The 24,469-nt window shown below is 31.9% G+C and overlaps 1 protein-coding gene across 1 annotated transcript in view; it reads left to right on the top strand.

Annotated features, from left to right (window-relative positions):
- Positions 1–24,469, top strand: part of LOC127278908 (guanylate cyclase 32E-like) — a 111,235-nt gene that overhangs the window by 44,519 nt on the left and 42,247 nt on the right. The window contains exons 2-6 of the mRNA XM_051300850.1: positions 12,934–13,143; positions 16,420–16,617; positions 16,750–16,872; positions 17,817–18,012; positions 23,039–23,116. Of these exons, the coding sequence (XP_051156807.1) occupies positions 12,949–13,143; positions 16,420–16,617; positions 16,750–16,872; positions 17,817–18,012; positions 23,039–23,116 (790 nt within the window). The 5' untranslated portion in view covers positions 12,934–12,948. The remainder of the gene's footprint in view (positions 1–12,933; positions 13,144–16,419; positions 16,618–16,749; positions 16,873–17,816; positions 18,013–23,038; positions 23,117–24,469) is intronic.

Here is a 24,469-nt window from a genome sequence, read left to right as displayed (position 1 = left end):
CGCGAAATCACCTACGTTGTAGCTACTTTGACTCTACATTGAAACTACTTTAACACTACATTGGACATTTGCGACAATACATTGACTTTTCTAACAAATTCTTTATTTTCAAAAAATACTAAATGAGGTGGAAAACATTTATGACCTCATAAATCATCCTTGTTTTCTCTCACGCCATTCTAATGAGGTAATATATTTATATCGGCCCTATGATTTTCTTTGAATTCAGATAATAAAAACTATAAGATCGGTTTTGTATAAATAGACTACATTGTTCTATCGAGAGAGTTTACCTTTGAACTTCTCTTATCATCACGATTTCTTGTCACTTCGAAAGGGAAATCACCCTAATTTATGACGTTCAGGTGGTCACTCTTTTTTGAGAGGGTGGAAAAGGTGCAACTCACATCTGAGAATCTTTCTTCCTCTTTTGTCAAAATCCTGTATAAAAAGGACCATATACATATGCCAAGAGAAGTCAGTTCAGAATTTGGTACCAGTGAATCCTAATCACATACGAATTTTCTAAGTTTCCAAGTACTGTTACTCTGCCCAAATTGATATTCGTTTGGACTCAGAAGAATATCTATTACGACGTAAAAGAAGAAGTTCTCCATCAACAGTTTGGAATAAAACCATTTAATCGAATATTCAAAATCAATTTACACAAGTACTTGACTATTTTCGAGTACTTGATTATTTCAAGTACTCGTATTCACTCGAGTACTCAAAATTTTCAAGTACTCGAAATCACTCGAGTGATCGAAGTTACTCGAGTACTCGAAATAATCGGGTACTCGAAAATTTTCGAATTTTTTATACAGCTTGGCTCGACTCGAGCTCGAATTAACAATACTCGGCTCGACTCGAAAAATCTCGATCGAGCTTTTTCGACACCACTAATTTGTAACCATGTTCTAAATCTGTTACAGAATCTTACATACCCGCTGAGTACGACATTTTGCATAACCAGTGACTCACAGGTTCTTAACCAGTTACAGAACATGTTCTCAAAAAATTTACAACAGTTCTATAACTGACCTGTAACAGTGTTTGCTGGGAAACTCCATTAAACCTACACTAAACTTATTTTAAAATTATATTTGTCTTACATTAAATGTACATTAAACCTACATTAAACTTAAATTTATCTTACTTTGAACAATATTTTTTAACAAACAAAGATTTAAAATTTCAAGTTTACTCTATGTGTTATATTACAAAATAAAAAATCATGGGAAAATTAATTGAGAGTGATTTTTACTCTTTAAATTGAAGTGTTTTAAGGCTCTCGATCATTTTCAGTTGAACGAACTAACAAGATAAAACACGTTTAAAGCGCCTGTCTATCGAGAAATTATGTACACTCTATAAATCATAGAATCGAGAAGGGTGTTGGAGTATATAGGTTGATGCGTTGACGGTGTGTCAAACGCGTCGGTGGCAAACGTGGTTTCATCCATCAAACACGTATCTATATATATATATATATATATATATATAGAGAGAGAGAGAGAGAGAGAGAGAGTCGCTTAACATCCAAGGCTTTCGCTTCATCTCAAATACATTCAGAATCGTTGTCCCGTGACAGCATGCTGTCCACCAAATCACATGTACCTTTTTTGTGGTACACATGTCTCACGTATATTTGTATAAAATTTCCCCTAAAAACATTTGCATGAATAATCTTTCAATCTCCAAAAGATTGCTTGTCCTTAAATACGGTTGATTCTACTATATATTATAACATTGATTTTTGGTGCTTAATAATACTTATATTTTAATTATTTTATTATTATATTTTCCCTTTAAACTACGTTATCTACACTTTTTTAATTATTTATTTGCAAAGACGCCAAGTTATTTTATGGAAAATAACTAAACCAAAAAATAGATAAATAACCCGACAAAGTAAAGTTCATAATTTTACCTATGAAAAATCAACTCAGGAGTTTTATTGTTAACTTACAGCAACAATAGACTGCGGAGAGAGGTGGATAAGGATAAACATCATTAATTAGACAACATTTATAACAATTACACTGGTCACAAATCTTGACTAAAATTAAAAATCAAAATTTTTACCTTTAAAATAGGCAAATACGCTTTGCATGACGAAGAGAAAACTAAAAAAAAATTTTTTTTGAAAATTTGGGACTATTTTTTTGAAAAAAAAACCACTTTTTATAAACAATGTTCAAAAACAATTGTTAAATTTTTTTTTTAAAAAAGGAGCTCGTCATGCAATAGCCAGTAAGATAAAGAAGATTTGTGATAAGATTGATTAAAATCGGTTAAAAATTGGCTAAGTTACATTGCACGGCGCGCGAAAAAACACGTTTCGAGAAAAACGCGTATTAAGTTTTCGATACATAAAAGTAATGTTTTAACTATTGCCTTGAAGACGTTATGTATTCGAAAATAACTATTGCACTAAAACAATGATTTACTATCACTTGCTTATGGTGCTTGCTAATGACAATTAATAAAATTATATTGACAAGAAACTAAAACAATAGAGGCATCTCGTGCTCATAGTTAACTGCATTTGGTTGCATCTGAAGTGCTAAACTTATGATTGCCATAGACATTCATACATCTAATTATAAATAAGTAATGTAGGATCATATTCTACAGATAGTAAACTAATTTTTAAAGCAAAAAAAAAATGTAAAAAAATTTTGTTTTACACAAGTTTCCCCTCTTAAGAAATTGTCAAAAGGACAATTAACAAGATTCAAATTTTATTTATTTAATATTATTTTTAAATAATAGGTAATGAGATTGATTCAGAAGGAGAACGACCCTTAAATTAAAGTGATTGGGACTCACCGCTCAGTTGACGACGACGCCTCGTCCTACAATTATTATTTTTTTTAATTTTAATTAATTCAAAAAAGAATAGAGAATGACACCAACTACTTTCTACGAACACAAGGATGAGAGTGAGTTTAAAAATGTCCGATACACGGCCGTCGGTAACGCAGATTCCTGAACTATCCGATGTTGAATTGATTGATGTGAGAAGTCCATAGGAAAATGGCTGCCAGTAGTATTTTGACAAATCGTCAACAAAACAGCATTTTCGTCTTCCTGGTGTTCTTGAATATTCAAGACTTATATCCGAATATACATATACAGGGTGTTCCAAAAGTATGGAAACTTGCAAATATCTCGAAAAGTACGAATTTTCGTGAAAAATGTTCAATACAAAAGTTGTTCCAAACAAAAAGATCTACATTGTTGAAACCAAAAAATTGGGCCCCGGGCCCAATGTTGGGCCCTACAATGAAAAAAGTAGTTTTCTTAAATGAGACCACTAATTTTGAATATCAAATTCGTAATCCCCATGAAATTCTGCGTTCAGACATGTGGTATAAGTGCCCAAAATATTGGGCCCAATCCAAGATATGGGGCCCAACATTTTTCAACAAAAAAAAAAAATTTTTTTAAATCGTATCTTTGGGGGTTTTTGGGGTCACAGGATTACAAAATTCAAAGCTACTTTTCAAATTGGGCACAGGGCCCAATGTAGGATTCCGCGGCCCAATGTAAGGCCCACATTAAAAAAATTAGTTGTCTAAAATAAAACCCACCAATTTTTAGTATCCATTTCGTAATCGTCATGAAATTCTGGATTTAGTTTTGTAGTACAAATGCCAAAAATATTGGGCCCAATGTCTGGGATTGGGCCCAAAATTTGTTGACAAAGAAATAAATTAAAAAAATTGTATCTTTTGGGGGTTTTTGGGGTCACAGGATTACAAAATTCAAAGTTACTTTTCAAATTGGGCACAGAGCCCAATGTAGGATTCCGCGGCCCAATGTAAGGCCCACAGTAAAAAAATTAGTTGTCTAAAATAAAACCCACTAATTTCTAGTATCCATTTCGTAATCGTCATGAAATGGATACTAAAAATTAGTGGTCTCATTTAAGAAAACTACTTTTTTCATTGTAGGGCCCAACATTGGGCCGCGGAATTCTACATTGGGCTCTGTGCCCAATTTGAAAAGTAGCTTTGAATTTTGTAATCCTGTGACCCCAAAAACCCCCAAAGATACGATTTAAAAAATTTTTTTTGTTTGTCGAAAAATGTTGGGCCCGATATCTTGGATTGGGCCCAATATTTTGGGCACTTATACCACATGTCTGAACGCAGAATTTCATGGGGATTACGAATTTGATATTCAAAATTAGTGGTCTCATTTAAGAAAACTACTTTTTTCATTGTAGGGCTCAACATTGGGCCCGGGGCCCAATTTTTTGGTTTCAACAATGTAGATCTTTTTGTTTGGAACAACTTTTGTATTGAACATTTTTCACGAAAATTCGTACTTTTCGAGATATTTGCAAGTTTCCATACTTTTGGAACACCCTGTACATCAGGAAGCTCTTCCCTTGATGACTATTCCAATCTCAATGTTCAATAGTGGCGTCCTTAATGTTTTTGTAATCCAACGATAATCCTCAATGCCTCGCAAGAGTTTTTCATAACAAAACAAAAGGTCAAATCATAACACTGAGAAAACATTTTGTTAACGTAAACTTAATTTGACAATGAATCTACATTAAACTACATCTACTCTTTTTACACTTATGAACGTGAAGCATGAGAGAAAAAAGGACACAAATATATATATATATATATATCTTTTTCTCTTTTTTGCTTTGCGTATTCATAAACAAGTGTCGTAGAGATTAATTCAAATAAGAATTAGCTGTTATACTTATGTCCTAAATGATGTAATAAATTTATAATGATATTTGAAATTTACCTATTCTATGAAATTATAATATTCTCTAATCTAATCTTTGATTTAACTTAGTTAATTAAAAGTATATGTGTCTCAAATAATCCTTCAATGTAATTAGTTTTCAAATTTACCTTGGAAAATCTTCTCTATTGCCTTTTTAAAATCCTTAACTTATATCCCTTGGGTATCCTTTTGACTTTTCTCCAGTGAGGAATTTTATTGTTGCATCCAAATTCTTTACTATGGTGGAACAGATGTCTATTGTATTCGATGCACTTTACTGCGTTGTATATGTTAGGCTCAAAAGCCGAAAACGGCCAATAGTCGAAAAAAACAGCCAAACCTAGTTTTGGTCGGTGCATTTTTGCCAAAACTATGTTGTGGCAGATTTACTTCGACAATTGGCCGTTTAAAATTGGCAAAACTAGTTTTGGCAAACCGTTATTTGCCAAAAGCAGTTTTGGCATCGTTAAAAATGACAAAAGCCGTTGAATAAAAAAAAGTGTTAAAAAATTAATTTTTTGCAGACAGTAATTAATTGATTCATTAACAACGAGTATTTTTATTTTCTAAAATCATTGAAATAATTGAAATCAGAAAATGTGTTTACATACATTATGCATGTCATCTCTCTTTTCTTTGTCTTCCAGTATTAAAATTATGATTTATTATCAACAATTATTTTTATTTTATAAAAAAAATCTAAGATCTAAAGTTATTTTTACAAGCACTGTTTTAATGACATTTGGAATTACAATCCACATTTTTTGCCCGACACTTGCATTTGTTTGTTTTGCAATATTGCGCGCAGTTGCAGAAAACAAATCCTTGCGTTGCACCAGAGTTGAGAGCCGAAGCTTTTCGTAAAGTTAAGGTTGTGGGTGGTACATCCTGTGCGGTTATAAATCTTGAATCAGCAGGGGTAAATTCATTCCGCGCGTACTGCCTATCCAGTGTACCATCTTTGGTTCCTAAACGATGAAGACCATCAGGTGTGACTGCTTCAACAACTAAATACTAAGCAATATTGAGTTTTCGATTTTATACACAAAGGCTATCAATCGTTCAATTAAATACTGAGAGAGAAAGAAAAGAGAGAGATGACGCATGCACAATATGTAAACACATATTCTGATTTAACGGAATTTGTCACTTTCAATTATTTCAATGATTTTAGAAAATAAAAATACTCGTTGTTAATAAATCAATTAATTACTGTCTGCAAAAAATTAATTTTTTAACACTTTTTTTTATTCAACGGCTTTTGTCATTTTTAACAATGCCAAAACTGCTTTTGGCAAATAACGGTTTGCCAAAACTAGTTTTGCCAATTTTAAACGGCCAATTGTCGAAGTAAATCTGCCACAACTAGTTTTGGCAAAAGTGCACCGACCAAAACTAGGTTTGGCTGTTTTTTTCGACCATTGGCCGTTTTCGGCTTTTGAGCCTAACGTATACACTCTGTGTATGTGTCCCTCTGTGTTATCACTATTCGCGTTCCGTTATATACTCTTGATAGTGTTAAACTAGTATAAGAACTAGTCCATATAAAAATTAAGGGAAACCGTATATTAGGACGCTGATTTTCTTAATTTTTTTGGAAAGGGATAAAATTATTCAAATGAAATGCATTTTTATTAAAAATATTTAAAGTTAGCAGCTATTGATCCTGGAGCTCCGCCGTCTGAGTTTATAATTCCTGTGCAGTGTGGTAACCAAAAATTTTAAATGACAATTTAAAAAAATTGCCAAAAGTTTGAAATGAATGTTAATGTTGTTACATAACTCAGAGGTTATGTGGGAATAACCATTCTTGTTCTAGTCCTTGCCGTTTCTGATCTTTCTTGCCTATTTATTCTTCGTAAATGCGAGAGTCTTCTTGAAATCCTCAAGGGCCGTCCTGAAGACTCCGCATCCTCCGCTGCCTGCGATATGGCTAATGTTCACATTATCGCCATATTTTTTTCTACATAAGAAGCAGCTTGAGCTTCTACTGCAGTTTGCCAATCTTTATGCGTACCACTTTCTGCAGCCTGTCCGCCTCCTCTGGGTCAGTGATTACAACCGCGAGCTTCATTCCTCGTACGTTGGGTCATAGTACCGTCACTTTCTTGCTTCCTGTCATCTGGAGTACTTCTGCCAACGCCTGTTAGACCTCTTCTTCCTGGGTAAGCCAATCCAGGTCGTGGATCTCTAGGGTGACCTGTTGGTCCACCGTCTGCACCTTCCCCATGCTACCAACCTCTTTGGTGACCTTAGCGGTGAATGTCTCCTTATTGGATTCTCCTCTCATTTTAATCAGGAGATCTCCCTGTCTAATAGGCCTTGCGCCCACAACCTGTGTGTGGTTGACGTCTAGATTTACTTCCCTTCAAAGTTCGCTCAATACGTCGGCATAAATTGTTCCTAATCCGACTCGGATCACCACTGTAGACCCACTCGTCGCTTTCTTCTTACTGGTTTGCTTAGGATTCGGTGTTACCGTCACCTTCGCAATCTTTTTGACTAGAGGCGCCTCCTCTTGCTTTTTCTTCTTCGCCTTGGCGTCAGTCCTCTCCGGACTGCCAGAGCGTTTTTTCGTTTCTGCAGCTCTATATCTGCGCTGAAGCCGCTTCTCATGGATACGCTCTCTTTTCCTGTTTCGCTCTTCTTGGTTCACCTCAGCATTGCCTACAGCCCCACCAAGGTTTCTATTTCCAATATCTGATAGTCCGTGCTTTGTCTTCACTTCACTGAGAAGATACTGAAGAGTCTTAAGTCCGTCATTAATAGTCATGTTTACATTCTTCTGGACTTCGCAAGAGTTTACCATCTTGGCGATCTCCTCTTTGATCCTCTGAAGACATTCTGCTTTCTCCTGTTTAAACTTTAAACCCTTTTTGCGCCCCCATAGTCCATCTTTCTTATGGCATTGAATGCTGCAGTACTCAAAGTGTCCAATACTGCAGCACTATTGTGCTGGATTTCAACGCTGAGAAGCCAACTTGCTCGCTTTCAGCAGCGCCGGCACTGGGTTTCCTTCCAGTGCACCGTAAACGTCTTTATTTAATCCTTTGCTTTCCATCTTGGTCTTAGAATGTCCTTTGGGGAGAAGCTCCATCACCACAAGGAGGTTTACCAAGAATTTACATGACTCTTGGTAGCGGACAACCATCGGCTGGGTTATTTATCATATTACATAATGTATAATTAATGACTTATTAACATTTTTTAAATGTGAAGACTGTTATATGAGCAAACAGTCTTCCGCAATTGCACCCTATATAGTTTGGGTGATTGAATTTAATAGTGTATTTACTGTCCCAAGTTTTTGTTTACCCCTTCGCAGTCCAGTTAAAAATCGCTGGTGGGCCTAAAACGGTCCGAAAAAAAAGTTTCCAAAAAAATATGACTTCATCATATTTAAGGTTTTTGTGGTCGCTGAATTCGAATTTGAGGTCAGTTTTCCAAAATTCAAAATGGCGGATCCAATATGGCGGACAAATTTTTAAAAAATCAATCCAATTTGCCTGAAATTTGTTACTCGGGGGTTTTTGGGGTCGCTAAATTCAAATTTGAAGTCAGTTTTTCAAAATTCAAAATGGCGGATCCAATATGGCGGACAAATTTTTAAAAAATCAAACCGATTTGCCTGAAATTTGTTACTCAGGGATTTTTGTGGTCGCTGAATTCGAATTTGAGGTCAGTTTTTTAAAATTCAAAATGGCGGATCCAATATGGCGGACAAATTTTTAAAAAATCAAACCGATTTGCCTGAAATTTGTTACTCAGGGGTTTTTGTGGTCGCTGAATTCGAATTTGGAGTTAGTAAATTTAATCATTTTTAAAAATAAGTTTTAGGAAAGTCCGCCATATTGAATCCGCCATTTTGAATTTAAAAAAACCGACCTCAAATTCGAATTCAGCGATCCCAAAAACCCCCGAGTAACAAATTTCAGACAAATCGGATTGATTTTTTAAAATTTTGTCCGCCATATTGGATCCGCCATTTTGAATTTTGAAAAACTGACCTCAAATTCGAATTCAGCGACTACGAAAACCCCCGAGTAACAATTTGTGGTCAAAACGCATTAATTTTTAAATTATCCGCCATATTGGGTTGCCATATTGGATCCGCCATTTTGAATTTTGAAAAACCGACCTCAGATTCGTAATCAGAGACCCCGAAAACCCCTGAGCAACGAGTTTCATGTAAATCTGATAAATTTTAAGTTTTCATGGTCGCCATTTTGGGTCCGCCATTTTGTTTTTTTGAAATCTGACTTCAAATTTGGATTCAGCGACCCCAAAAACCCCCGAGTAACAAATTTCAGGCGAATCAAATTAAATTTAGTATTATTTTTTTGCGATGGCCATATATGGCCACTTGCACAAAGGTGGCACGACTTTTTCTGGCCACATATGGGCCCTGGACTGTCAAGGGGTTAAAATCATAGTGGACTGCTTCCATTGCTAGTTATGAGTAGTAGCCTTAACCCACTTCTTGCCTTAAACAAAAATCTTCGATATAAAAAAACAGCGTGGACTTTCTCAGTTTTTTCACTGTATTTTTTTTAAATCGAAAATTTTGTATTCATGGCAAGAAGTGGGTTAAGGCTTCTACTCATAACAAGCAATAGAAACAGTCCACTATGATTTAAAAAAAACTTGGGACAATAAATACACTATTAAATCCAATCACCCAAACTATATATGGTGCAATGGCGGAAGACTATTTGCCGATATAACATTCTTCACATTTTAAAAAAAATGTTAAGTCATTAATTATATAATATGATATATAAATTAATAAAAGTTTAAACAAAAATTTTAATCTTTTGCTTCCTCGTGGAGGAAGCTTTGTAGTCCTTTTGTTTATAAAACTTTTTAAAGTGGCGGAAACAAATTTTTTTCTTTATAGAAACATGTTATATGAGATCCTGATCAATTGTCCGGATGTATGTATGTGTGTGTGTATGTGTGGATCCCTTTTTTGTTTAGAAGATAATTTTAACAAGTTTTAATGGATTTAGATAAAATTTGGTAGGCTCATTTATCATATTAATATCTCAAATCTGACCAAAGGATTTTAATAAATACCCCAAAAAAAATTTTTATCGTCTTTTTTCCAAAAATTTTTTTTTAATCGAAAAAATTTTTAAATAGAAAAATTTAAGGTTATATATAATAAAATCGCATTCCTTACGTCAAGACGAATCGATCGATATATATAAAGTATTCATTTGAGGTAAATTTAAAGAATTAATGAAAGTTAAAAAATCAAAAATTCACATTTTGTCAATAAAATGTTGCTTTCTCCACGAGGAAGCAAATTTTTTTGCTGATCGTAAAGAGGAAGCAAAATGTTCATGTAATGAACATCTGAATTTACAACTTGTTTTGATGCTTCTCATGAAGTGTAAAATTAAAAAAAATTATTTATTTTTGTATTATTTATAGTCCGGATCTAGTTTATTTTCATTAGTATAAATGGTGCAATGAGCAAAATTAATCAAATGGAGGAAAGGTGAGAATTAAAAACCGCATATTAACATTGGTAAACTCAGAAACATGAAACTATCAGCTTAAATAGAGAGGGTTAATATTATTACCTCTTTAATTGAAACTCTGTTAGCAGCACAATTTTCGTAAGCTGCTTACTTTGCAAACCAATGCATATATATAATACCTATACAAACACTTAGTTCATATACACAACATCTATGGAGTTTAGATTGCATACATAATGACGTGTATTTTACATAACTAAAACTTATTCATTACGCGCATTGAATTTAAAAACAATAAATGCGGCATTATTATAAAGACTTATAAATATTTATATATATTTAGAAAATTGGTACTTATTGTTAGAAAGAATTCTTCTCTTACCGAATTTGCATTGGTTCGAATTTAGAAAATTGTTGAAACGTTGAATTTTCATTTTACAGAACTTTCATTTGTTCGCATAAATATCTATCAGAAAAATTTAATAGAGATATGTTATTTATATATATATATATATATATATATATATTTATAGATTATGTTATTTATTAATGTATCATTTGCGGTTTAAATTAGAGTTGTCAAGTCAATTCAGACGAATCGAAACTGTTACCAATTTTTTTTTATTTTTCTTATTTCTTTCAATCGGTTTTCCCCAGGTAGAAAAATTAACGTTACTGACGTTACTAATATTACTAACGTTAGTACCTATAAAAATATTAAGAAAGTGTTTCTAAATTATATTTTTGAAGAAACTTGTCGAAAATCGACCACCAGGAACTATTTAATGTTCTTACCCGAACTTTTTATAATTTTCATTCCCATTTTTACTTCCACTTTTTTATTTTCATTACCGTTTCTACTTCCACTTTTTCTAATTCTCATTCCCATTTTCACGTCCACCTTTTTATTTACATTACTACTTCCACTTCCACTTTTTCTAATTCTCAATTCCACTTTCACTTCTACATTCACTTTTTCTAATTTTCATTCCCATTTTCACTTTTTTATTTTCATTACCACTTCCACTTTTTCTAATTTTCATTCCCACTTCTACTCCCATTTTTTTCCACTTCTAATTTTTATTAGCTGTTGCCATTTCGACTAAAACTCTTTCTAATTTCCATTTACACAACCATTTCCACTTTTTTTAATTACAATGGATGGAAATTAGAAAAAGTGAAAGTGGTAATGGAAATTTAAAAAATAGGAGTGGAAGTGAAAATATAAAAAAGTTGTAATGAAAATAAAAAAGTGGAAGTGAAAGTGGGAATGAGAATTAGAAAAAGTTGTAGTGGCAATGAATATAAAAAAACTGGAAGTGGAAATAGGAATGGGAATGAAAATTAAAAAAAGTGGAAATGGGAATGAAAATTAGAAAAAGTGGAAATGGGAATGAAAATTAGAAAAAGTGAAGTGAGAATTAGAAAGAGTGGAAGTGAGAATGGAAGTGCGAATGAGAATTAGAAAAAGTAGAAGTGGAAATGGGGATGATGTGTTACAAATATATAAATACTTATAAAAATATTCAATTATTTGGAAGTGCGAGAGGCGAGCTAATCTCGCGCGTCAGCGAGTCAACAAGTTCGCCGCTGCCTGCGCGGCGTCAGAAAAATATTCATAACTTTTTAAATTTTGGAGGTTACTCATTTTTCTTTTTTTTAATTTACTCGTTAGAGTTTTGCGCATCAAATCAGCCTAGTCTTATTTTTGTCTGACATTGAGAACACATTCTAAATTGCAATTGTTTAAAAAAATTGTTAATAACAATTGAAAATTTTAATTTTACAACAAGCGCTTTGATTAGACATGAAAATATAGACTTTAAGCTTTAATTTAAAACAAATTTCACTCAATTATCTTTTATCGTTTCCGAGTAATAGCAAAAAGAAAATTTCATTACCCAAAACATTCACACCCCCCCCCCTCATTTCCAAAATAAATAATATTTTTGAAAAATATTTTAGGGGGTAAAAGTATATGCATATACCTATTAAAAAATGTGAATAACTTAAAAATCGGAGACAAAAATTTTGCAATTGGCTGTTTTCACTTATTTTCGCTCTATAATATGAAGTTAATAGCGATATTAAAAAACTATTAAAATTATTTTTAATATTTCAATTTATATTTTTTATTTTGTGATATCATCAATTAATTAATTTTAACACATTAATAAATTCTCCAATTTAAACGAACGCACACTTGTCACATACAAAAAAATATTATATTAATATTAATATATTTATAAATTAATATATTATTTTAATTATAGTGTAAGAATTTTCTCTTCCGGAATGTTTAATAAAAAGTTAAGAAAAATTCGATACTTGGAAGGAATAAAATAACATAAAAAATGTATGTTATTAATGTTGTTTATTGTCACAAAACAAAAAACGACGTTTCGATGACTTGGTTCGTCATCATCTTCAAGTTAAATCTAATGAAAATATTTATTTTGTTTTGTGGCAATAAACAACATTAATAAAATACATTTTTTATGTTATTTTATTCCTTCCAAGAATCGAATTTTTCTCAACTTTTTATTATATTTTAATTGTTAAAAAAAATGCGGTTACATTACTTTTTAATTGATTTTAAACATAAAAAGTTTTGTAATTTAAATTATTAGATGAGAAAAGAATACTGGACAATTGTGTGAGAAAATTTATGATTATGTTTGTGTTGTAGGTTTTATAGTTGGGCATGCCACTGGTACACTTGGAATGGTCTAGTCTCTTCGTGACGACGTTGTTAGCTGTTACATTACTACAGGTGGGTGTAAAGGGTGAAACTTTCACCTTGGGATACATTACAGGCTCAAAGAGACGACCAAACGACTTTGAGTATCAACGTCCTGGCTTTCGGATTTCCGGCGCAATCACCTTGGCAGTAGAGGAGGTATATATATATAGATGTACATAAATGCGATTAGTATTATACTCATGCACCCACATTACTGTTTACCTGCTCCTAAACCACATAATCTTCACTATGTTCCTCGCAAATCTCCTCAGGCTTTAGCTTTAAACCAAATCGTTCTAATCTTAAGGGAATAATACACAAACGTATATGTATACTGCATTTATTAATTTGCAATATTACACAAATAGAGTGAAACAAAAAATTTATATATATATATGGGTGATTTTCTCAAAAAGGACAAATTACACTTTTAAGATATTTTGTTAAAAAATATGAAAATTAATTGAAATTATTTAAAATTCTGTCAGCCATACGTTAGGATTTAACAATTTTCAATCGGACCACTAAAGAAAATTTTAAAAAAAGGTAAAATAACTGAAATATTGAATAAAAACTGATGTTACGGAATGGAGTTTTAACACTAGTTTTCATTCAATAATTCAGTTGTTTGCCATTTTTTTGAAATTTTCTTTAGTGATCCCATAAAAATTTGTTGAATTTTATCGTATGGCTGGGAGAATGTTTATTAATTGAAATTAATGTTATTACTTTTTAACAAAAACCTCGTCCAAAATTGTGCACAAATAATTTGTTCTTTTTGAGAGAATCACCCATATATCACGGTGCTCTTGAACGAAATCAAATAAAAAATTCCAATATCTGGAACTTTTTTCCAGATTCTTTCAATATATTGCTACTAGATCATATAAAACAAAAAATTAAAATTTTCTATCCAGGGATTTTTAAGAAAAATGATTTTTTAAACTGTAGTACTAAAATCATTTATTTATTTTTTGAATAAAATATAATTTTACTAAACAGGCATTATTGTAATATGTATTTTATATTCATAGCAATTCCCTAACAGGGGGTCGATTACGTAACTTTCCCACTTCCCACATCCCACATCTCACTTCCCACATTTTACATCCCACATATCACTTCCTACATTTTACATCCCACTTCTCACTTCCCACATTTTACATACCACTTCCCACATCCAACATCTCACTTCCTACATCTCACTTCCCACATTTTACATCCCACTTCTCACTGCCCACATTTTACATCCAACATCTCACATTGCACTTCCTACATCTCACTTCCCACATTTCACATCCCACATCTCACTTCCCATATTTCACATCCCACTTCCCATATCCCACTTGCCATAAATCACATGCCACTTTCCACATTTTACATCCCACTTCTCACATCTCACTACGCATCTTTCACATACCACAAATGTGGGAAGTGAGATGTGGAATGTGAAATATGGGAAGTGGGATGTGGTATGTGAAATATGGGAAGTGGGATGTGGTATGTGAAAGATGGGAAGTAGGATGTGGGAAGTGGGATATGAAAAATGGGAAGTGAGAAGTGAGATGTGAAATATGGAAAGTGGGATATGAAATATGGGAAGTGAGATGTAAAATATGGGATGTGGGATGTGAAATATGGGATGTGGGATGTGGGAACTGGGGTGTGAAATATGGGAAGTGGGATGTGGGAAGTCGGAAGTAGGGTGTGAAATATGGGAAGTGGGATGTGAAAGATGGGATGTGGGATGTGGGAAAGTTACGTAATCGACCCCCAGAGCGGGTTGTTTATAGACATGAGTGTTCTTTAATGGAAGCTTGTAGGTCAAAATCAGGCATTTCATAATTTGCAGTTAGTTGTTCATGTTGTTTTTGAAGGAGCAATGATGTAGCTTGTTATGTCTTTCCTTTTGCGTGATCTCTAACGTCTTTCATAGTATAAAATACCACACAATGTGTGTTTTTTGTGTTTTCGAAAACAAAAGGTAATGATTACACATGTTTATAGTGAAATTGTCACTCGAACAAAACATTTTTTTTTTCGATTAATATGTGTTTTTTGAGTAAGAAAATCATATTTTAAATTTTTTTCCCTCGTGCAATTTTTTTGTAACAGCAAATTATGCATTTTCGAGGTGTGACGTCACATAAAGTCACCGGTAGAGAAAGCAGTTAATCCAAATGTAAAAAATAAATCACCATTTGAAAGATAATTTAATTACCTTTCAAACCATTGGGCAACCAATTACGAATTCAAGGTCAGTTTTTCAAAATTCAAAATGGCGGATCCAATATGGCGGACAAAATTTTAATAATTAGAAATGAATTTTGAAAAACTGCACTCAGATTCGTAATTAGCGACCAGGAAAACCCCCAAGTACTCATTTTGGTGTACTTAGCTCCAATTACTAAAATTTTGTCCGCCATATTGGATCCGCCATTTTGAATTTTGAAAAACTGACCTCGAATTCGTAATCAGCGACCCCGAAAACCTCTCGAGTACTCATTTTGGTGAGCTTCGCTTAACTTAGTTTTATACAAAACTGATATAGATCGAAATCACTTGAAAATATACTAAAAGTGAAAAGTACTTTGTTCAATAAATCTAGTGTAGAATTGTCATTTTTTATCCGATCGAGGTCTATAAAGGCTTAAAAGTTTCGTAATTAAATATATTGTTATTAAAAAAATTAAAATTTACCTTTTTTTGATTGTTTGACTTTGAAAAAATTAGCGAAAGTTAGACGAATGTCTAAAAATCATTAAAATTTGCTTGAAATTTAAACTTTGATCGACTGTAACTCTGACAATTTTGAATGGATTTTATTGGTTGACCAATGGTTTGAAAGGTAATTAAATTATCTTTCAAATGGTGATTTATTTTTTACATTTGGATTAACTGCTTTCTCTACCGGTGACTTTATGTGACGTCACACCTCGAAAATGCATAATTTGCTGTTACAAAAAAATTGCACGAGGGAAAAAAATTTAAAATATGATTTGCTTACTCAAAAAACACATATTAATCGAAAAAAGTAATATGACTAGTGTTATTATGTACTAGTTACGTCGACGGAGATAATTTTTTCTAATTTTATCCACTTTTTTATTTTCTGAAATTTGGTATACATCTTTTAATCCTGTTCCTTCTTCTCGAAATCCATAAAATTCAACATGCAAAATAAGCTTGCATTAATACGTATACACAAATAATATTTTCAGTCTTAATCATAAATATTAATAAGAAACTTGTAGCGAAATTTAAACAAGCAATTAGATTTTAAGTTTAAAAATAAATTAATAATAAGATTAAAATTTAATTTGCTCGGCTTCAAAAGCTTTTCCTAAAAAATTATCTTCTACGGCATTAGGTTCTTTTCAGTATGAAGCGCGTGCCATATATATTGATTTTTCAATTTTGAAAAATTGACAGGTAAATGCAGGCGAGTTAGGGAGACGTGGTCATAAACTGGAATTTTTGATAGCTGAGACATACGGAGAGGAAGAGACAAGCATTTTGATGACAGCCGATCTTTGGACGAAAAACGTTAGTGCTTATATTGGCCCACAAGAAACTTGTGTTCACGAGGGACGAATGGCAGCTGCCTTTAATAAACCAATGATATCATATGTAAGGATCTTTTTTTTATTCAAATAAAATTCAATTCAACAAAAAAAAAGTTCATTTTACTTGTTATGTCTAAATTGTTTAAAATTATATAATATATAAATAAATGAGTATATCAATATTTACATTTTTCAGTTTTGTACACATCATGAAACATCTGATAAATTAGAATTTCCAACATTCGCTAGAACACGACCTCCTGATACACAAATATCAAAGTCTATTGTTTCGGTACTTACTGCATTTAATTGGACAAAAGTATGTTTATATCATTTTTTAAGATTTTATAATACCCTCAAATACCAGTGAGTGATTCTATGTTGAGAATTACCAATAATACCGTCCGACACAATTTTTAAGCCACCAAAAAAAATTTAACATTTTCAGAAACTCGGACCCAAAAAAAAATACCCGTATCTGGCCGTTTTGCTAGATCAAGTCGTTTGTGGTTTTTAGGGGTGAAAACAACCCCTAAATGAAAAGTGACAAGATATCTTTTAAAAATTATTAATATTTTATAAAACTTGGTATCTTTGGGTTTTCGGGGTCGCTGATTATTAATCTGATGTCAGATTTTCAAAATTCAAAATGGCGGATCCAATATGGCGATCAAATTTTTAAAAAGTTATTAATTTTTTATTTTATATCCGCCATTTTGAATTTTGACAATTTAACATCAGATTCGTCATCAGCGACCCAAAAAAAACCCTAGATATCAAGGTTTAAAAAAAATTTAATAACTTTTTAAAATTTTGACCGCCTTATTGAATCCGCCATTTTGAATTTTGAAAATCTGACATCAGATTAATAATCAGCGACCCCGAAAACCCCCAGATACCAAGTTTTATAAAATATTAATAATTTTTAAAAGATATCTTGTCACTTTTTATTTAGGGGCTGTTTTCACCCCTAAAAACCACAAATGACTTGATCTAGCAAAACGGTCAGACACGGGTATTTTTTTTTGGGTCCTAGTTTCCAAAAATGTTGGATTTTTTTGTGGGTCAAAAATTGTGTCGAACGGTGTAATATTATCTGTCTGTAGTTTAATAATTTATGTTATATTTTACTGAAATTCCGGGTAGTTTGAAAGTTAACTTTTACAAATCTATAAAATATATTTATTAATTTTGGTACCTCTTAACAAAGATTCATCATAATATCTAATAAAGAATTTTAATTCTCAATAACTAACATTATAGGTATCGTTTATGTATATGAATTCAAGTTTATTTGAGTTCAATAAAATGTCAACTGTCGCGAGCACAATTTTGTCATCATTTGCAGTCGCTGGAATTACTGTCAACTATTTGAAATGTTGGGAGGAACCCTATCACGTGACACACATGAAAAATCCATTCCACAAGCTTGTCAGTGAAACGTACAGTGAAACGCGAAGTAAGTACCAGCTCCATATACAGGGTGTTCCAAAAGTATGGAAACTTGCAAATATCTCGAAAAGTACGAATTTTCGTGAAAAATGTTCAATACAAAAGTTGTTCCAAACAAAAAGATCTACATTGTTGAAACCAAAAAATTGGGCCCCGGGCCCAATGTTGGGCCCTACAATGAAAAAAGTAGTTTTCTTAAATGAGACCACTAATTTTGAATATCAAATTCGTAATCCCCATGAAATTCTGCGTTCAGACATGTGGTATAAGTGCCCAAAATATTGGGCCCAATCCAAGATATGGGGCCCAACATTTTTCAACAAAAAAAAAAAATTTTTTTAAATCGTATCTTTGGGGGTTTTTGGGGTCACAGGATTACAAAATTCAAAGCTACTTTTCAAATTGGGCACAGGGCCCAATGTAGGATTCCGCGGCCCAATGTAAGGCCCACATTAAAAAAATTAGTTGTCTAAAATAAAACCCACCAATTTTTAGTATCCATTTCGTAATCGTCATGAAATTCTGGATTTAGTTTTGTAGTACAAATGCCAAAAATATTGGGCCCAATGTCTGGGATTGGGCCCAAAATTTGTTGACAAAGAAATAAATTAAAAAAATTGTATCTTTTGGGGGTTTTTGGGGTCACAGGATTACAAAATTCAAAGTTACTTTTCAAATTGGGCACAGAGCCCAATGTAGGATTCCGCGGCCCAATGTAAGGCCCACAGTAAAAAAATTAGTTGTCTAAAATAAAACCCACTAATTTCTAGTATCCATTTCGTAATCGTCATGAAATGGATACTAAAAATTAGTGGTCTCATTTAAGAAAACTACTTTTTTCATTGTAGGGCCCAACATTGGGCCGCGGAATTCTACATTGGGCTCTGTGCCCAATTTGAAAAGTAGCTTTGAATTTTGTAATCCTGTGACCCCAAAAACCCCCAAAGATACGATTTAAAAAATTTTTTTTGTTTGTCGAAAAATGTTGGGCCCGATATCTTGGATTGGGCCCAATATTTTGGGCACTTATACCACATGTCTGAACGCAGAATTTCATGGGGATTACGAATTTGATATTCAAAATTAGTGGTCTCATTTAAGAAAACTACTTTTTTCATTGTAGGGCTCAACATTGGGCCCGGGGCCCAATTTTTTGGTTTCAACAATGTAGATCTTTTTGTTTGGAACAACTTTTGTATTGAACATTTTTCACGAAAATTCGTACTTTTCGAGATATTTGCAAGTTTCCATACTTTTGGAACACCCTGTATATACATATATACAGAGAGTACAAAGCTCCATAACCAAAACTAAAGTTTCTGTTGAACTTGTGCGTATATACATACACGGTATATATGAACGTTAGAATATGGTGTGTTAAACGTGAAGTCCAGATTGGAGGACAGAGTTTAGAGTTTGGGAGTTTACACAGAAAAAACCTGAATTCAAATTGAGTATAGATTCTATACTCAATTTGATTCGCAACAAAAATGAAACTGGTTGTCTCATTTCGAGTTCTAAGGTAAAAGTATCAAAATGAAACAGGCAAGTTTCACTTTGAGAAAAAGAAAAATGGAAAAATATTGTGAAATAACGAATAATTTTGCACAAAAACATGAAATATAATAATTACAAAGAAGTAAATAACACGCTAGACTTAATATATTTGATTAAAAATTGCTTGTAATCGCGTAATAAAATAATAAAGGAAATATGTTTTTAGGTTAGAAAAATGAAAACATGTGTTTTGACAACAGGAACGGTACTGCCAACTTAAATAATAGCGGTAAATTTAAAAACTTATGAAATTAATTATTATCTACGTAAATAATAATAAATAATTTTTATTTAAAAACTTCTAAATATTCGTACTGGTCAAAATAATCTTTCTGGTGTTGTTGAAATATTAGAAACAATAATTGAAATACAAAATTACTCTGCTTATGATGCCAACTTAGAAATCTGAAATTCCAGCCAATATCATTTTGAATAACATGAAGTTTGTCCCATATTCATTTCGATACCCAAAAGAAAATGAGTTGCAACAAAAATGAGTCCAAGTTTTTTCTGTGTAGTTTACTATGCAACTAGGTACTATAAACATATCTTATTTGTAATACATGTACATTTTGTGTTAAAATAAATATAAACAATGAGGAGAATTATAATAAATTAAAATACATATAATAATACATAAAAATAAAAAAAAAATTATCAAGATTATATCATTGTTTAGGATAATGATAAAATTGTTAATGTTTTCTTATTTATAGTAACCCGCATTTAGTATGCGTGATTTAAAATTACATTTTGTTTTATTTCGCATGAAAAATCACCCGCATCATGTATTTTTAAAAGTCCATATTAGACACACGTAGCAAATCATGGCAGTTAACGTGCCTTTGAGTGTTGCGTACCTAATTAGTTTGGTTAGAATATTGTTTTTTTTATAGACAAAAAAATAATAAGTTTAATATTTTGTAAAAAATTCATTCTTTTTCGGAAACAGATAAGAAGTATACAAATTTAAAAAAATATAATATGTGATCTGGCCATTTATTTTTATATATTTTTTTCAGTCATTGACAATTAAATATTTATATGACGTATTTTTTTTAAGATTAAAAATCAGCTAAACTAAATGGGATTTAGGTAAAATATTCCTATATAAAAATTGTTGGAAATGGATATGAAAGAGAAAAATTTTTCAAAATTAATAACAAATAAAACCAATAATTTAGCTGCTTTTTATCTTGAAAAAAGTGTCATCAATATTCTATTGTTAATAACATGAAAATTATTAAACTTTTTGAAAAATTTTTTTACCACCACAATCGAATCACCAAAATACTACATTTTTACCCATTGTAAATACAATGTAAACGAAATAAATACACACAAATGTTGTTATAAATATTTTCGTTTAAATAATATGTTAGTTCGTTACTATTGGAATGAATTAAGGTTTATATTTTATTATTTCTTAATCATAATATATAACTTTTTAGAAAAATTATGTTTATTTTTAAACCTAATTTTTACTTGAAACAAAATAAAAATATAACAGTTTAGAATTAGAAATATTTATAGATATTGACGCCCACGTGAATGGGTTCCCGGGAAATTTTGCGGAATGACTTCAGGAGTAGTTCCCGGAACTTTCCTGGAAAAATCCTGTAATAATTCCCAGAAAAACAAATTTATTTATTTCAAAGTTTATACGGGTTTATTAAGAAAACCCTTTTGTACATAGGTAATAAATACAAGTGGCTAAATGCCAAAATAAACTTATGTAGACTGTATAAAGATGACAAATTTACAATTTGTTTATTAGTATATTCCCAAGTGTCAAAATATATTTAAGGTTATCCCAGGTGGAAAAGTTCCCGGCAGTGACTACAGGTAGTAACTACCGGTACCGCCACCTGTACAGACACTACCGGTAGTTATTACCGGTAATTTTTTCCGAGAATCGCAACCAAAATTTGTTGTAATTCTCGGAAGAATTCCCGGTAGCGGTAGCAGACAGCACGGAAACTTGCAGCAAGCTTGCGGCAAGCTTACCATGCGAGCTTGCTGCAAGCTTGTCTCAGCTAGCGAAATGTCCCATCCAGGGCTAGCTTTCCGTGAAAGCTTGCTGTAACCATTCCAGGAAAGGTTGCTACAATCTTGCCATGAAAGATTGCTACAAGATTGCTGCAAGCATACTAAAAATGATTGCTGCAAGCTTGCCGTGAAAGATTGCTGTAAGCTTGCTACGTAAGGTTGCAGGAGAATTTCAACAAGTTTCTGGAAAGGTTGCTGCAAGCATGGTGCAATTTTTAAAAAATACATTTTAAATTAAAAAAAAATTTATTTGTTTTTTAAATTTGAAAATCCTTGTGACGTTTATTATTATTAATTATGTCCTATTTATTTTCATTTGGAAACTTAACGAGAAAATTTTCGAAACAATTTTGAGAGGACTGGGAATTGAACCCGGGTTCGACAGACACTAACCAAAGACCCTAACCGAAAACCTACTCGACCAACTATCAGAGAATAAAAAAATCTTGCTCTTAACCCTCGACTGTTTTTATAAGTTGAAAAACAGTTGAAAAACGGCGAGCTTTTTCAAAAGGCTTTTAAATAGAAATTTTGTGTTTTCTATTTTATTTGTTAATCAATCAATGTTATTATTGTTATATTTTATGAAATTTATTTAAAATATGAAAATACTTATTGAAAAGATGAATAAAATTTTTTAAATGTATTTAAACATTTGTTAATTTAATAATAATATTTATATATCTTATTATATACTTGCTTTATTTATTATTTTAATTTATAGTATTAATTGCCGTTATTTTTTCAATATACCATAATTTTTAACTAATTAAATTAATTTTTTATATTTTTTTAAATATTTTTAATTTTTTTTTGTAATTAATTTTTAAATTTTATTTTTTTGGTTTTTTTATTTTATTTATTATTAGGTTTTAATGAGGATATTAATTAAATATTACAAGTTTCATATACCATAACACGCTTAATAGATTTTATATTAAAAATTTTTAAAAACCCTTAATAATTACTTTCCTTTCTAGCATATTAGGATAAAACATAATCTATCATGTTATTAAAATTTTTTGCGGAGAGAATAAAAAGCATATTTATGCTGTGAAAATTTAAAATGGATTGAAAATCACAAGATTTGAAAAGAAATGGAAAATTCAATTTGTTGGAGCGTCATTTGCGTTTTATTGACAAAGTCGTAAACAGCTGTAGGTATAGACATAAAGACATACACAGTATATATGTATATATATATATTCATACTGATGTCAATAAGAAAATCAAATTTAATCTGAAAAGAAGTTATGATTCTATATAAAAGCGTTTTCAATTTTATATTTTAGTGTCTAGAAGTACAGCATCTCTATATTTTTATATTAAAGTTCGTGAAAGCCACGCATAAAAAGGCACCAATATTTTCCTGCTCTCTGTGAACAATCATCATATATATAATTTAAATTTGTTTTGATTTTTTGCAGTATACGTCATACTTGGAAATTATTACGAGCACATGGGATTATTAATGGCTCTAGACGAGAGAAAACTCCTGGAAAAAGGTATAATCTGCTGTAAGACGTTCAGGTACATATTAGAACGCAACAATGCTTCTTTTTTATAATCGTAATGTTAATGATGATGATGATGATGATGATGATGATAATTGAAAGAGGCTCGGCAAGCCCCATGCAAAAAGTGCCCCTTTTTCGTACCTCGAATTTTGAAACTTTTTTTTATGCCAAATGGTTACATGTGATGACCCAATAATCCCTGCAAAATTTCAAGATGAGCATGTGCCCCCTTTCCGAAATACAGGGGGTCAAAGGGGGCCATGTCCAAAATTAGAATATGCAATATAATCGAATAATAATGTTAAAAAAATCAGACCAAATGGTTCCCTTAAGATTTTCGTCTGCTGATTACGAATCTAAAGTTCGTTTTTAAAAATTCAAAATGGCGGATCTAATATGGCGGACGACATTTTTAAAAATCGATCCAATTGACGTGAAAATCGTTACTCGGGGGTTTTTGGGATCGCTGATTACGAATATGATGTCCGTTTTTAAAAATTCAAAATGGCGGATCCAATATGGCGGACGACATTTTTGAAAATCGATCCAATTGACTTAAAACTTGTTACTCGGGGGTTTTTGGGGTCGCTGATTACGAATATGATGTCCGTTTTTAAAAATTCAAAATGTCGGATCTAATATAACGAATAAAGGCAAGATTTAAGGCTAAATTCAGCTTGCAAAGGCCAGATGTAATAATTACAAAACCATCTAAAGTAAGATGTAATATTCCAATCAACAAAGATAAGAAGTAGTATCCCAACCAATGAAGGCAAGATGTAATCGACAACCCGATCAGCAAAGATAAGAGATAATAATCCAACCAACAAAGGTAAGATGAATGTCGTCCGCCATATTAGATCCGATATTTTGAATTTGTGAAAACGGACATCATATTCGTAATCAGCGACCTCAAAAACCCCCGAGTAACAAGTTTTAAGTCAATTGGATCGATTTTCAAAAATGTCGTCCGCCATATTGGATCCGCCATTTTGAATTTTTAAAAACGGACATCATATTCGTAATCAGAGACCCCAAAAACCCCCGAGTAACGATTTTCACGTCAATTGAATCGATTTTTAAAAATGTCGTCCGCCATATTGGATCCGCCATTTTGAATTTTTAAAAACGAACTTTAGATTCGTAATCAGCAGACGAAAATCTTAAGGGAACCATTTGGTCTGATTTTTTTTAACATTATTATTCGATTATATTGCATATTCTAATTTTGGACATGGCCCCTTTTAACCCCCTGTATTTCGGAAAGGGGGCACATGCTCATCTTGAAATTTTGCAGGGATTATTGGGTCATCATATGTAACCATTTGGCATAAAAAAAAG

This window comes from Leptopilina boulardi, unplaced genomic scaffold (genome assembly GCF_019393585.1).
Source record: "Leptopilina boulardi isolate dan_hultmark-lab unplaced genomic scaffold, ZJU_Lbou_2.1 LbouV2_213, whole genome shotgun sequence".
Lineage (NCBI taxonomy): Eukaryota > Metazoa > Arthropoda > Insecta > Hymenoptera > Figitidae > Leptopilina > Leptopilina boulardi.
This window is presented reverse-complemented; position numbering and strand designations above follow the sequence as displayed.